This window comes from Crotalus tigris, unplaced genomic scaffold, assembly GCF_016545835.1.
Source record: "Crotalus tigris isolate CLP2741 ecotype Arizona unplaced genomic scaffold, ASM1654583v1 scf7180000018229.695902, whole genome shotgun sequence".
In the NCBI taxonomy this organism is placed as follows: domain Eukaryota; kingdom Metazoa; phylum Chordata; class Lepidosauria; order Squamata; family Viperidae; genus Crotalus; species Crotalus tigris.
In genome coordinates this window covers 428,527-444,205 of record NW_024096895.1, presented here as the reverse complement: position 1 = coordinate 444,205, position 15,679 = coordinate 428,527, and the positions used below count along the sequence as shown (strand labels likewise).

Sequence of the window (15,679 nt, the reverse complement as noted above, 5' to 3'; positions counted from 1 at the left end):
TTTTTCCTTCTACGTACTTTTGTGAGACCTTATTCTCAGCATTAAATAATATCAAAACCAACAAAAGAAACAGATTGACAGATGAGGTTAGTAGCGCTTGCTTGGGCCTGAAGTGTACAAAATACCAACCTTCAATTGAAGATTTAGCCAATGAAATTCAGCAACAAAAAAGTCACTAATATGCAGGTTAGTTAAAGAATTCGCCCTCCCCCTCACTTATCTCAGTTCACGGCACCCCAAACAAGTTCAATAATATCAAGGGCAACATACGAAATCGACAGATTGATGAACAAAGAAGTTACTAAGCAGGTATGTTAAATAATTTGTTTTTGGTTTATTAAATACAATTATATATTGCAATTATACATTTTTGTAGTTTAAACTATAAATTGCGCAAAATTATGTTTTTTTGTTGAAGTGACACACCACGCGAGTTATGCTCAATTTTTTGCCGAATTTTGACACACCACGCCGAAAAGGTTGCCCATCACTGCTTTAGAGGATGTGAATTTGGTAAAACAGATTAAAGGTCAAAGTCGGGCTCATATAAAAAGAATTTATAGTGCCTTAGTAGAATTGGACTCTGAAATGGAGTTAGTTAAAGATTGTATGGTCAAATGGGCTCAAAATATTCAAGATCCGATTTTATTGGATACATGGGAGATAATTTGGGTTAGAAATGTAAAATTTACTCAAGCGCAAAATCTAAGAGAAAATTTTTATAAAATGTTTTATAGATGGCATTTGGATCCCCAAAAGTTGTCTCGCATGTATCCGAATTTACAGCCCAAATGTTGGAGATGTGGAAATTTAGATGCAACTTATTTTCATATCTGGTGGACTTGTAGAGATATTAAAGCTTTTTGGATTAAGATTTGGTGGAATATTCAAAAGATTTTTAAGAAAAAGATAAAGTTTACTCCGCACTTATTTTTGTTGGGTGTTATTGTAGATTTTGATGTTAAAGAAATCAATTTGATGTTGAATCTTATAACAGCTGTAAGATTATTAGTGGGGCAATATTGGAAGAAAAACTCACTGCCTACTTTGGAAGAATGGATATTTAAGGTGTCTAATTTAGCAGAAATGGCGAAAATCTCCGCCTACTTGAAGGACTATTCACAAGAAAGATATATTATGGTTTGGAGAAGATGGATTGATTATATTCAAAAGAAATATGAAACTGAAAAGTATTACCTTGCTTTTGAGTAGATTTTAGATAATTATTAATAGTTTTAATTATATTATTATTTTTGTTTTAATTTGTTAATATTTGTTTTGAGAAGGAGTTAAAGTGTGTTATGGTTTTGATTGATAGTATAGTTAGTTTATGTTAGTTAGATTATGTTTGTTTATTTGTTACCCTGTAATCAGCTCTGGGAAGTGGGGGAGGGGGGGAAGGGGTGGGGGGTTTATATTGTAATAAATTTGTAAAACTTAATAAAAAAAATAAAAAAGAAAAACTAATGTGTTAAAATATTTATCATTAAAACAAGGGAAATATGCAAATTATTTGCAATGGAGGGCTCAGATAACAAATGATCTCTATCACCTTTTGATTGCTGTTGGCAATGTTCTTCAAATCTAAAGTGAGAACTTGCTTTCTTGAACATTTATGGATATTATGAACAATCAAAACTATTTTTATACCAAAACAAGAGTAATATTCTAGCTACTTTTGTCACAAAAGTGAGGCTTTTAATCTATATGAATTATTCTGAAATTATATATTATCAAAATCACTTCAGATTAATAATTACATTTTATAGATTAATTTTATCTGAAATTGAATCTATTACGTCCAGTTGTACCTCCCTCCCTCCCTTCCTGTTTATAAAGCCATTCAACTCAAAATTATTCTAGGTGGTATACACTTCGAAGACTTATAATAAAAATAAAGGTGATAATTAAGGAACATACCTCAATAGTCAACACAATATCACTCAAGGGACACTTACTGTATTCTAGCTAACTCAGTGTCTGGAGGAAACAGTCAAGTCTTTAAGATCTATTTAAGGGATAACAGAAAGGGGCTCACCATGCTGGATGAGGATGGTGGGGAGTGTCATTCAATATACAGTACTTACTCAAGATAGAGAACAGTGGCTTTAAATCTATGTCAGTTACTATAACAATCATTGGCATGTAGGCAGCTCTACCTGTATTCTTTTGTTTCTTCCTAAGACATGTGCTGTCACTAATCTCAAAGAGCAGAGATATTTCAGATATTCTTTTTTTTCCTGCACTCCTTTAGCTTTCCTATATCCTGGACTTGTGGTAGTTTGCAAATAATTTGGATTGGTTTTTAATGAATAATTGGAAGATTAATCTACATCAGGGGTATCAAACTGCTGGCCCGCGGGCTGGACGCATCACGAAGAAACATGCCCACCCCATTGCTGGCAATGGGGAAAAAGTTCCAATATGTTGCCTGACGTCATGTGACATCACAAATTTGACATGTCTGATCTACATAAAAGGGCTACTATTGGTTGGGAAAATTGATTAACTGGGTGGAGGCATGTATTTTAATACATGTTCAAGAATTTCTGACTCCTTAAAGCTTGGAGTACAGCTTGAATTTGCCTTTGTTCTCTATGCGTTATCAAGAACCTCTGCTGATTTAGCATTTTTTTCTGACGTAATAGCAGCCTCTTTACTTGGCAAAATTAAAACTGCAATAGAGCATTATTCATGCTATAGTTATCTTTGTTGGAGTTATTGTTATATTTCTAATGTGCTTCTGAACAACTCAGAAATTTTAATTGAGTTAGAAAGCTATGCATATGATTGTGTTTATTTTACACATTTTCCTTCCTACTTTCAGTCCCAAGATAATCTGTAGTGTTAGAAATTGAAATTAAAAAAGCAAAACAAGAAAGGCAAAAAGAATCGGATTAGTTTAAAAAATACATCGGATCAGAAGGATTATAAAACAAATTTAAAATCAGTGAAATTATTTTATTTTGCCACTCTCCTGAAACAGGAGGGAAGCAATTAAACTTTTGGGAGAGTTTCATGAGCATACTACTGAGCAGTTTGCTTTTGTAAGTATACTTTCAGAGGTAAAAGAGAAAAACGTCAGATCATGAATGAAATGCATATAGAAAAAAGTGGGATAAAATTATTCCAAGTTGCTTAGAACTTTCAGGGCAATAACCAGTTTTAATTGTAGGGTAATAGCTGTTACTTAACCTGAAAACAATGTAAAAATAGCACAAAGAGATCAGATATAAATACAGTGAAATGAATATATTTATTTATCCATACAATATGGATGTGTTAACTTCTGACCATATCTGAAAGGTCGATATAAACATTTTTTCAATAAGCCCTTTGAGATATGTTGTATAATATTATCAAACATCTTTTTACAGCTATTTTATTCTGCAGCTATTACTTCTATTTTTTGCTATAAAATAGTGTAATACTCTGCTTTATTGTAAGCTACAATATTGCATTTTACTACTTTACTTACAAGTCAAGCTGTGACCCTATGAAAATACCTCAAGACAAAAATAAATTTTACAAGTAGATATAATGTGGATTTGGTTTATAGTAATGGGTATATGACCAGTTCAGTATACTAAAATAAGGTATCTAGAAAAGTACATATTTAGATTCTTGTTTACATATATACAGTACATTGGTAGACTCCATAATTTGTTTTCTAATTAGAAGAATTAATATAATATAATAATTCATTTTCTAAATAGAAGACGGTGCTCTAGTGAAACTTTTACTGAAATGAGGGTGACTCTTCAAAAGACTTGAAACCTTCACAGTATGAGTGTACCAAAATAATTCATAGCAAATGTGTTGCTGGAGTTGTCTATTTATAGAAAATCCTGAAGATCAGCACAGTCTGAGATAGCGTGCTAAGAAACTTGGTTCTGTGCTTACGACAAAGGTTTTGATAACTTCCTTATGCCTCTTTCAAGTTGAACTTAATGACTCGGTGGATACATCCATGAAGTTTTCTTGGCAACAGTATATTAGTAGTTTGCCATTATGTTCTGCTGGAAAGTTTTTCAATTTTCCAAGCTAGAATACAACCTTGGTAATTATCAACTTTCTTTTTAAAAATGAAGAGGCCGTTATATACAATTATGAGTGAATTGATTTTGACAGTTAATAGTATATAAGAAGTTATACAAACTTAAATATATTCAGTACCATTCTACGACAAAATGGTCAAATACACTGATTTAAATCCTTCTAGGCAAACCTTATTGTTCAAATCTACATTAGTTGTAGATTTGATTTGTTCCATTTCTTTGGTGAAATGATTTGATTCAAAATTTGTAAGGGGGATGATCCAAAAATCTGAGGCAAACCTACATTAATCACTAATGTAGATTTGAAAAATTAGGTTTGCCTAAAAGGATTAAAATTTTATACAGTTTTTTTCAAAAAAAAAACTTTGTTATTGATGGTGGTAAAGACAAGCGGTGATAAGTTACATTTTGCCATTTTCTTTCCCATAAGACAGGGATGTCAAACTCAATTTCACTGAGGGCCACATCAGCATTGTGGTTGCCCTTGTGGGGCCAGGTGGGTGTGGCCTACTGGGTGGGCGTGGATGGAGTGGGTGTGGCCTACTGGGTGGGCATGGCCAGCTCTACATCGTTCGCGTCAAGGGTGTCTGTGGGGGCCTGGGCAGGAGTGGGACATATTTGAGGGTCTCTGGCAGAAGGAGGTGGGACCGGGGCAAGCACCAAGGCATGGTGCATTTCTTCATTCCTCACAAAATTGACACCTCCCCAACATGCACCCAGGGGGTGGGGCCAACGCGGCAGGGGCTGGTTCCTTGCTGTTTCTGGACAGCCTTGTGGAGCTAAGACTGAATGCATTTCAGCATAGATGGCCACCACAAAATTGTACATTGGCTCCCAGCCGGCCTGGGCCAGGGCCAAGCAGCGGGGGCCGTTCCCTCACTATTTCCAGGATGGCTTCGCGGGCCACATGAAACCACTTCGCGGGCCGCATCCAGCCCCTGGGCCTTGTGTTTGATATGTCTGCCATAAGAGATCCATAATAAAAATTAAAAGCTTAATGACTTAAACAAGGACTCTGATGTAACTGGTTATTGTAATTACATGAAGCAAACCAAAAATGTTAACCATCTAACACAGAAGTGGGGAACTATGGCCCCTTTATGACTTGTGGACTTCATCTCCCAGAATTCCTGAGTCAGTTGGCTCAGGAATTCTGGGAATTGAAATCTACAAGTCTTAAAGGGGCCATAGTTCCCCACCCCTGATCTAACACATTAGCCTTGCATACTTTGTAAGGTGTTCAGTATTATTACTATAAATATTAATTATAAAGCCAGAATGCAAAATGAAGAATAAACCCTGTTTGTGGATTAGGAATTTGTTTCCTGGCAGCCTGTCCTTTTCTAAGGAATTGTGATCTGTTGAGTCAAATTTAACCTCTGCCTTTTTGTTTTCAAGGTAGGATGTTAATGTATGGAAGAATTGGAATGTATAGTGTGTTGATGCAAAATTGAAACAGATTTAACATATGTGCAGGTTGTAATCCTACAAATATGTGTTGACTGAATGCAAGTTATTTTAATAGCTTGATTACAGTTCATGAACCCGTGTACTTGGCTCAATCATGCAATCAAAGTTGATTAGTTTTTCTTCATGTTAAACTGATTACTTTATATTTTAGAGCCTTTTCCCATTTAGCTTCTATTCCTGGAATCATCTCCATTAAATAAGGACTCATCCCTTGAAGTTTTAAAAGCCCCCCCCCTTTTTTTTGCAGAAATTCTATGAAGCTACTAAAGGCTTCTTTTTCATAATTCACTATAATTTATAGTAGGGATCTCCACCCCTGGGTTGCAGAACGGTACCGGTCTGTAGCCTGTAAGGAACTGGGCCATGAAAGTGGTGGGCTTCATCGGCACATGCATGCAAAACTATCCTCCCCCCAGTCTATGGAAGAATTATCTTCCATGAAACCTGTCCCTGGTGCCAGAAAGGTTGAGGGCTGCTGATTTATAGTATAGATTTCCTACCATTTGGAAATATGTATATTAGAATGAAACCTGTGAATTACTGTTAGTTTACATTGTACATAATTTTAATCTACTTTACTGCATTTGTTATAAGCACACACTAAGTATAATTATCATTATTACTACCACTAGAAAAAAATATATGACCTGGAACAGTTTGAAAGATTTGGGATTATTTGGATTGATATTTAGCTAAGGATCCAATGTTATGAAAGACAAGGAGATAATGAAGCACTTACCACAAATAGCCATGGCCCAAGCCAGTGAATAAAGAACATCATAGAAGAAAAGTATAAGTAAAGCTTCTATGAGGGTATGGCAATGGCCTCATAACTGGATGTCCAACGCAACTATCCAGGTGATCTCCTCTGGTGTTGCTTCATGCAGATCTTCTAGATCAGAGGTCTCCAACCTCTTCGATTTGGCGGCCCAGAAAAGAAGGCAAGTACTGCTATGTGCCCATGCGCAAAAATGAGCTGTGTGCATGTGCACAAATGGGCCACGTGTCAGTGCATGCACACATGCAAACAGCTGCGTGTGAGTGCACATGCAAAGGGCAACATGCAAGCGCATGCGCACACGCAAACAGCTTCATGGATGCAAGTGCTGCAAATGGGCGGCATTGGTGCTGGCAGGATGCTATAGGTGGCATTAGTGCCGGTGGGACACTTTGGGATGGGGCGGCGCTAGTGCCAGTGAGACACAGTTGCTAGTGCTGGCGGGATGCTTGGGGCAGTACTAGTGCGAATGTGGGGGGTTAGTACATGCACATGTGTGCATGCACTGGCCATCCCTTCATGCGGCCCGGTGGGCAAGTGGCCACAGCCCAGTAGTAGATTGCGGCCCACAGGTTGGGGACCCCTATTCTAGATTTAGGGAACCAGAGAACACACATCATGGGCAATTCTGCACAATATGTTTAATAGTTTGCATATCAGCACTACAATCACAAGGGGAATCTTTCTATTCCCAACTAATAAAGGGCAGAGGCACTTCTTCCAGTATCACACCTAATTCTGTTTGATTTCAACTAGGCCAGACAAGTCAAAAACAGCCAGTGAATGAGTCTGTCAAATGAAAAGTGAATATAGGGCTACTATTAACTGTTCCAAGTATTAATAAACTCAACATCTCTATAGCACGTGTCAAACTCGCTGTGACACATGACTTTTTCCATTGCCGGTGCAGCCTCCGTTTGACACCCCTGCTCTATAGATACACTGCTATAAACTTCCCTTTTATGGCCGTTAATACAGTTTACAATAGGAAGAGGGTACAATGAGACTGCTGCCCCTTTTTCTCTTGTGAAAGGCCATTTTAGCAACCATTAGGGAGGTGAGCTGAGGTATGACTGGGCTAAAATTGGGAGAAATCAGGGGTGGTCAAATGGTTCAAATAAACAGTGCTCAAAGTACAGTAATTTATTTTCCAGCTGCATTTTCTACTACAGTATGTGAATGTATGTGTGTATGTGTGTGTGTGTGTGTGTGTGTGTATATATATATATATAGAGCTACTCTGAGAGGTATTTGATTAAAAAAAAAAAAGTACAACCAAAGAATTCGTTAAAGTGGAACAGTGTTCTAAAAAGATGGGTGGCAACTCCTCTAAGGACTTGTAGAAAAAGAAAAACTGTTAGGATAGTAGCTGCGACGCTGTTAGCTCCCCAAATACTGCACCACCACCCCCATCTAGCAGCACCAGATCCATCAGGGCTTCTCAGGTAAAAGAAAGTCTAAGGCAGAAAAGTCCGTAACTGCTTTTCTTAGAGAAAAACATTTAAACAGAATTGGAGGTATTTTTTTTTTATAACTCCTCAAATAAGGTCTCTAAGGTAGCTACTTCATTCCTCCTCACGGTAGGTCCAGGTTTCAACTCTGGGCTGGCGAGCAGCGCAGAGAAAAGGCGGCTTGCAACAAGGAGCCTCTAAACGGAAGCCAGGCCTCGCTCTGCAAAACTAGTGTCCAAAGCAGCCTCGCCCTGTCCTTAGTTAGAAAAAAGAGCTGCTGCCACCAGCCCAGCCTCTGCGAAGCACAGCGAAGGAAATTAATGAGACTCAGTTTCCTCCTTCAGCCCTTCCTCCCTTGCGGCTAATCTCTTCCTTTCCGAAAAGGAAAGAAAGCGGCCTAAAGCGCGCGGCTGCCGCTTGTTGCAGCTGCGGCAAAGCAACCCGCAAAGCCTGTAGCCGTCTCGGTTAGCTCCCTTTTCTGAAGCTCGCTGCAGCCACAATAGCCTCTCCGCCTCGGTCCTGGCCCCACCGCTTCCCCGACTCGACTCGCGCTCGCCCGCTCACGTGACCAGTCCGGCAAGTTGGGCGCTGGGAGGGAGCGAGCCAGCGCGGTCTACGCCGCAGCAACAATAAGAGTGAGCGGCGCACACTGTACTCGGGTCTGGAGGAGGAGGCGGGAGGGCACTTCTGTGCCGCTCCGCACTCCGTCCGAAGGTTTTTGTGGGGGCCGCGAGGAGACGAAGCTGCTGCTGCTGCAATTGCTACTCCTGCAGCCATCGCAGCCACTGCAAGACAGCTGCCTGCCCGCCGGAGCAAGCTGCGGCTTAAGTGAGGCTTTCGAGTCCTGCTTCCTTTGGTCCGCTCGGCCGTTGCTTGTTTGTGGGTGGGTGGACCGCCCCCTTGTGAGGCTCAACGGCTCCCTGTACGCCCCGCCAACCAGCGGCGGAGGAGAGGATGGCGGATCGGCTGTAGCTGTAAGGGCGCCCCGGGGAGCAGCCGCTTCCCCAGGAACAACGCGAAGAGGAGGAAGCCAGCTGAGACTTGGCGGGAAACGAGGGAGGCGGAGATGGCTAACGATTCGCTTCAGGTAAGAAGCCAGACTTCTCGCTCCTGCCTCTATTCCCACCAGAGAGCCGGCACAGCGAGGTTGGGAGGGGAAAGGGCCACCGATCGCTGCCTCCTATGGAGTAGAACAGATGAGCGGCTGCGGGACGCCTTCTTGCACCTGGTTCGGACTTCGCTCGGCGCCCTTCTCGCTCCTCCTGCCAGCTGGTGGTAGTGGTGGCGACGGGGGCTGCTGGCCATTCCTCGCATTCAGGCTGTCACTGCGCGAGCGGCCCGATCTGGTACTGTCCTTTCCTCTACCCCCCCCCCCCCGCGGCTTGCTTATGTTTATCCTTCGGTAACTACTGGTAAGAGGAAAGGGAGACGTAGAGATTCAGGGACCTAGACTCGGATTGCTGCTTGGTAGCGTCATGGGGTCTCTATTCCGTAAACAAGAACATTATGCTTTATTGAAACTGGTTAGTAGCATCCTTTGCCCGTGGAAGCCCATTTAACAGATACATAATATCAGTGGGTATGTGTGTACACGTCCTTCTGGCTCGGGTGGGAGATTGGCGGAAGTCTGTAGAAGATAGTCAATTACTGAGTGCCTGCCTTCTACCTCTTGCCGTCTGTCACTACGGTACATCTTTCAAAGAGGGACAGAAACAAGCCTGGTTTTAGATGGGATGATAGCTAATTAAAGACTTCATTTTTTTTTAACCTTTGAAGTAGACATCTCACAGGTGAGTAATCATGTAGCGAGGTTTGCTGACTTGACTAACTTATTTTGGATGGTAAAAAGACAAAGACATTGGGAAGGAGTCTCCAACTGGGAGAACATGTATAGAGGTTGGCCAAACCATTTGTGTTTCACTGACTGGGGGGCAAGAATGTCCATCTGAGTTAACAGTGTTTGATAAGGAAGAAGATATTGAGGCTGTGGCAAAAACACTGATCCAATGAATGGTTTCTGTGAAAGAGCGAATTCCACTATGCCTTAAGGATCATTGGAAAAGGAATAGAAAAGATCGCTGCCAAATGCTGCAATGTCTTTGTCTACTCCTGTCTCTGACCATACTTGGGATGCTGTTTATACTTCTGGTCCTGACATTTCAAGAAGATATTGTGGAATTAGAGCAGTCAAAAGGTTCAGTGGTCGACCCCAATGAAAAGAAGCTACACCATTTTAGATTTTAAGCAAAAGAACATACGACAAAACATATGAAGTTAGACACAGAATGAAGAGATTAAATAGAGATTTTTTTGTTCTCCTAATTTTAGAATTCTCCCCACCCGGAAGCTGAATACTTTGAGATTCAGACAGGAAAAAAAAATTGCTTGAGGAAGTGTGCAGTTAAACTACAGAATTCTCTGCCACAAACCGTGAGAGATGGGGGTTCCCAGTTTGAAAAACTTTAAACAGATCCATGGATAATGATGATTGCGTATTATGAGGTCTTTTGTCTCTCAGTATCAATAGGTAGAAATGTCAGTTGGAAGGTGCTAGTGCATCATAATCCTGGTTGTGGATTTCCCATTGGTATAGATCTGATGGGGTGTGGGCGCATCAGCATTCTTGATTGGAAGGGCATTTGGCCTGATTCAGCCTGGCTATTCTTACCTGCTTCTGAGTTTGAATCTGTCAGTGCCACCAGCCTTGGACATTCTGTTCCTTCTTCCTTTGTGTGTCCTATAATGGTAAAACTGAATGAGACCTTTCTTTAAGTTCAGAAGGAGTTTCCCCTTTAGGGCAGGCAAAGCAAGTGAAATGGAATATAATTCCTCTTGATTTTTGCTAGGATACGATACATTTCCTTTCCTTTGAATAATATTGCAAGAGGTGTAATAACTTATCTTTACATATGTTTTTACTTTCTCCCTTGTACTATGATTGTTGCTGTCAGTTTAAGGTTTGTTTTTTTTTTGCTGTCATAAAGCTATTTTCATTTGTTTGGATTTATTGTTTCTTTCTGTGGTATCTGGGGAGTTCTCTTGAAAAAGGAGTTTAAAGTGCTGATGTAAGATTTTTAATCAGGGAGACATACACAGACCATTTCCTGAAATAAAGCATTTGCTAGGCAAATTTCATTTAGGCAGTGTTATGCGGAATGGGCCTGCGATGGGGTTTTAAGGATTTAGCATATAAGGCTACCTGTTGATTGGAATATTAAAGATTTTCTGGAATTGCTGGATGGAGATTTCTGCTTTGTGGCCAAGTTTCTTGGCCATTAGTCTGCTTTGGAAAGAATGGGAATCTTTACAGTAAACTGCAAGATAAGAATTATAGCTAGTATATGATTTGTTGCTTGTTTAAATGATCATTGCCAGCTTAAAAATCGATGTGCTAAAATCATTCTTACTTGTCTGTACAGCTAACAACATTTCAATTATTAAAGATATGGTGCTGATAATCAAATCCATTACTGTCAGCCCTTACCTTGTACTGTGAACAGTCTATTGAGCTAAAAGGGACAAAACTTCAGATTAAGCCTGACATTGCATTTTATATCTTTTAGCTTGTGGTGTTTAAAATGAAGAACAATTTTTTTTAGACAAAATACTTCAAAAGATTGCAAAAATGACAAATATAAAACAAAGAGCTAGAGAACAGCTTGCTTTGAACTGTGAACTGAATTTCAGCCTCTTTAGATTATGCATACATGCAAGGGTACATGAGAATGTGCTAAGTTGAAGGCATTAAATGCATGCATTAATATCTGTTTTTTAAAAAGAAAAATAGCTTTAGAATTGTGCAGTTAGCTGCAGAGGAATAGAAATAGAAGTATTTAAAGAAAGTTATAAAGTTCTTTAAACTTCAAATGTACTTTTACTTTCTGAATGACAGTACAGTTTTTCAGTAAAAGTTTACATGTTTAAATGTTTTTATCCTTTATTGTCTGAAAGCTTCATTATTAAGCTTAGATTTTTGAAAAGCAGACTTTAAATATGTTGAATAAATTAAAACATGATGTAAAATTTTGATATCTTATTTCATCAGTGAACTGGAGAAAAACAAGCACTCACATTTCTTACCTCCAGATTGTGATATTTAAGATTTGTTTTTCATTTGGAAAAATAGCCATGTACTCATGAGGATGTATAACATTTAGTTTAGATCTTTATCTTTAAATGAGACAAAGGGAAAAAAGACAATTCCTTTTTCACAATTTAATACCAGTGCCTTCTAGACTTCTAAGTAAAAAATGTGAAAACCTAATGCAAATTTATTATGTGGCAAATTTTTCCATTCTTCAGTTGGACAAAGTACTGTTTCTTTTGTATGGGTAGTTTGTCCAAGCATTTTTAATGTAATGATTGTGTTCACACGATGCATTTACCAATGGCTGATTGAAACAGATAGTTTCTTAGTTAACCCTATTTTCTATATTTGTATGATGTATTGGAACCATCAGCTAATTGTATCAGCTGGGTTCAAATGACAAATCAGGCTAAAATGTGATTGGCTACTTTGTGATTCAGAATGACATGCAGAGCCATCTATAGCAGTGGTTCTCAACCTTTCTAATGCCGCGACCCCATAATACAGTTCCTCATGTTGTGGTGACCCCCAACCAGTTATACATCACCGGGTGCCAGGGGCGTGGCCAAAGAAAAGGGGGAAAAAATGGCAGACAACCTTGTTTGGCAACCTCCATGAAATGGTCGTTCGACCCCAAATGGGGTCCCGACCCACAGGTTGAGAACCACTGATCTATAGTAAAGCATTATAGGTAAGATCTTACAATATTAGTTTCTGACTAAGTTAGAGTCAAATCAAGTTTTGTTTTTCTGCAGATTCACTTTTTGTCCTTGTCTTAATATAATGTATAACAAATCCCAGGCTTAGACAAATGCTAAAGAATAGAGGCTTAATGTTTTCTAGGTATATTTGCAGTAGTTTAGAATTGCTTAACTTTATTTATAGAAAACTATATACAAATGTTTAAAGGTAGATCAATATATGATTTAACAGCAGGCCAGCAAAAAATGAGATGACTTTGATTAATTGATGGATCCAAAGCATGCCAATTTTGTCCAATAGTACAAGGTAGAAATGATTGAAGATAGGCAGTACCTCAGAACTACCATAGAACCGGTCCTACCTTCACCCCTACTCCCAATAGGCAATCCAGAACAATGCAATAATTAATGGTATCAAAAGTCTCTGAGGCATCAAGGAGAACCAAGCCAATAGCAGTAACCCTATCCTGGTTCTGCCAGAAGTGCTGCATGAGAATGGTCAATACTGCTTCAGTACTGTGTCCCAGCCTGAAATTCAACTGAAAAAGGTCTATATCTGTCTCCATCATGGCTGCCTGGAGTAGCAGTTGAACAACCTTTCCTGTAAAGTCTGATATGAAATTAATAGCTAGAAGTTCCATGTGTCTAGATTTCTTTAAAAATTTCATCAAATGCTAAAAAAAAAAGTTTAAGAAGGAGTTTCTTCAGTCTTATCTTTTGTATATAAGTAGTGTGTCATTACTGAACTGTAATGTACAGATTACGCAGTGTGCAGCAGATATATCTCATGTAGGATGAAAAGCATTCATTTTTCATTTTTTACACAGTATTATTTTCATGGCAGGATAATAGTTTTGCCTAAATCTTTGTACTGATTATATGGCCAGCAGAATTTGACAGAGGCAGTTTACATTTCTAGCCATTACAATAATACCTATAATATGATGGTAAAATTCATGAATGTGAATATTCTTTTTGCACAGAGCCTTAAGAATAGAAGAGGCTGAAGTCCAGCATTTTGTTCCTAGAATAGCCAGTAAATGCCTTTGAGATTTGCACAAGCAAGACAAAAATGCAGATGTACCTTTCTGCCTAAATACTTCATGCTGTCTTCACTCTTGGAAATAATATGTAATCATCATGCTTAATAGCATACAGTACTCATATTTTTATGGTAAAGTAGTCATAAATTACTTAATACCCTTTTAAAGTCCAAGCAATTTGTGGCCATCTCTACATCTTGCAGCAATGAATTTCACAGTTTAGGTTTGTATTATAAACTGGAATTCTCTACCACTTAGCGGCAATATGAACAGTTACAACTCTTCTGTCCTGAAGCTCTCATGATACAAGTTCATGTAATGATACTGGATTCTGATATCAAATTGAATGAACTTTTCTCCACCTGTTCAAGAACAATTTAACATAACCTTTTTGAGATGCAATCAGATTTGTATTACTTATTCAAAGTGTGGTTGCATCTGGCATTTGTTTATAACATCACAATATGAGCATTTTAATTTTTAATGGCCTTCGTTCCAACAGTTGTGCACTGGATGGATATTTTATTGAGCTATATATAGGAATTGCAAGATCTGAACAGTCACTACCAGGTGCAATCACTAAAGTTAGGGTTTTTTGTGTTTCAAATTGTACATGTTTATATGTTTGCCATTTTATGCTTGTTTATTTTAAATTCCTCCAGTGTGGAGAGATCATTTGGGAATTGTTGTCTCATTAATCATCCTACATTAATTGGTGTTAGAAAACATAGCTTCTGCTTACCTTGAATTGCAAATCATTTATGAACAATTAAGGAGCAGCAGGGAACTCTATTGTCCATTTATTATACATTTTATTTTGTATTCTTACTGGTTCCTAATTATTGATCCAATTAAAAAACTTCTTTCATAATTGAAATAAGTTTGCTCAGGAGATTTTCATCTACTTCGTCAAAATGCTTGTAATGGCTGGCTAAGACACTGTGAAAGAGGATAGGAAAAAATATTACAAGTAGAAAATATATGCATGTTCTTCTTTTATCAAGAACACAGGTAGATAGCTTTCCCAGTATATAACAGGCGATTAAACAGAATTTCAAGAAATGAATTTAAAGATAATTTGGGTGCTAAAGTAAATATATCCAGTTACCAATATTTCTGTAATCTAATTCCTTTTACTGTTTTAATAAATCTGATAATAGTAGACCAGACATGTCAAACACAAGGCTCGGAGGCTGGATGCGGCCTGCGAAATGGTTTCATGTGGCCCGCGAAGCCATCCTGGAAACAGTGAAGGAATGGCCCCCGCTGCCTTGGCCCTGGCCCAGGCCAGCTGGGAGCCAAAGTACAATTTTGTGGTAGCCATCTATGCTGAAACACATTCAGTCTTAGCTCCACAAGGCTGTCTGGAAACAGTGAGGAACCAGCCCCTGCCGTGTCAGCCCCACCCCCTGGGTGCATGCTGAGAAGGTATCACCCTTTGTGAGGAATGAAGAAATGCACCATCACCTGGAAGTGGCCAGCAAATGGCCCTCACCTACTTCACATATCCGGCTTGATGGGCTCTGGGGGAGGGGTTTCGGCAGGCAGCGGGGCAGTCTCCTCACAGCCCCAAGAGGCTGAGCCGGGCGGCACAAATCCAAAAAGAAATGCGAGGCTGCCCAGCTCCCAGCCTGCCTGGTTTCAGCAGGCAGCGGAGTGCTCTCCTCACAGTGCCAAGAGCTGAGCTGTGTGTTGTGAATCTGATGAGAAGTGCAATGCTGCCTAGCCCCCAAGCCTGCCCAGTTTCAACAGGCAGCAAGGTGCAAAGTTGACAAGCTTCGTACCGCCTGGCTCAACCTCTCGGCGCTGTGAGGAGAGCGTCCCGCTGCCTGCTGAAACCATGCCCACCCAGTACCACACCCACTCCATCCACGCCCATCCAGTAGGCTGCACCCATCCTGGTCACACCCACCAGCCCCCAAGAGCAACCGCAATGCTAATGCAGCCCTCAATGAAATTGAGTTTGACACTCCTGTAGTAGACTCTGAAAATTTTGATTTGTGGCTATAAGTAGCTGTTAAGAGCTTTGCGTTCTTGGTAATTTGTCTGTTCTCCTTACAAGGGAAGCTGCCTAATTCTGCCTTCTTGACC

General features: G+C 39.6%; 1 protein-coding gene across 3 annotated transcripts in view; it reads left to right on the top strand.

Moving 5' to 3' along the window:
- Positions 1-8,147: 8,147 nt before the first annotated feature.
- PKN1 (protein kinase N1) overlaps positions 8,148-15,679 on the top strand; it is a 78,039-nt gene continuing 70,507 nt past the window's right edge. The window contains exons 1-2 of one of the 3 annotated variants that reach the window (XM_039349181.1): positions 8,148-8,844; positions 10,086-10,187. In XM_039349181.1, coding sequence (XP_039205115.1) covers positions 8,824-8,844; positions 10,086-10,187 — 123 coding nt within the window. In that variant the 5' untranslated portion in view covers positions 8,148-8,823. Of the gene's footprint in view, positions 8,845-8,902; positions 9,104-10,085; positions 10,188-15,679 lie in introns of those variants that run through there. The other 2 variants (XM_039349183.1, XM_039349180.1) reach the window with 2 other exon arrangements.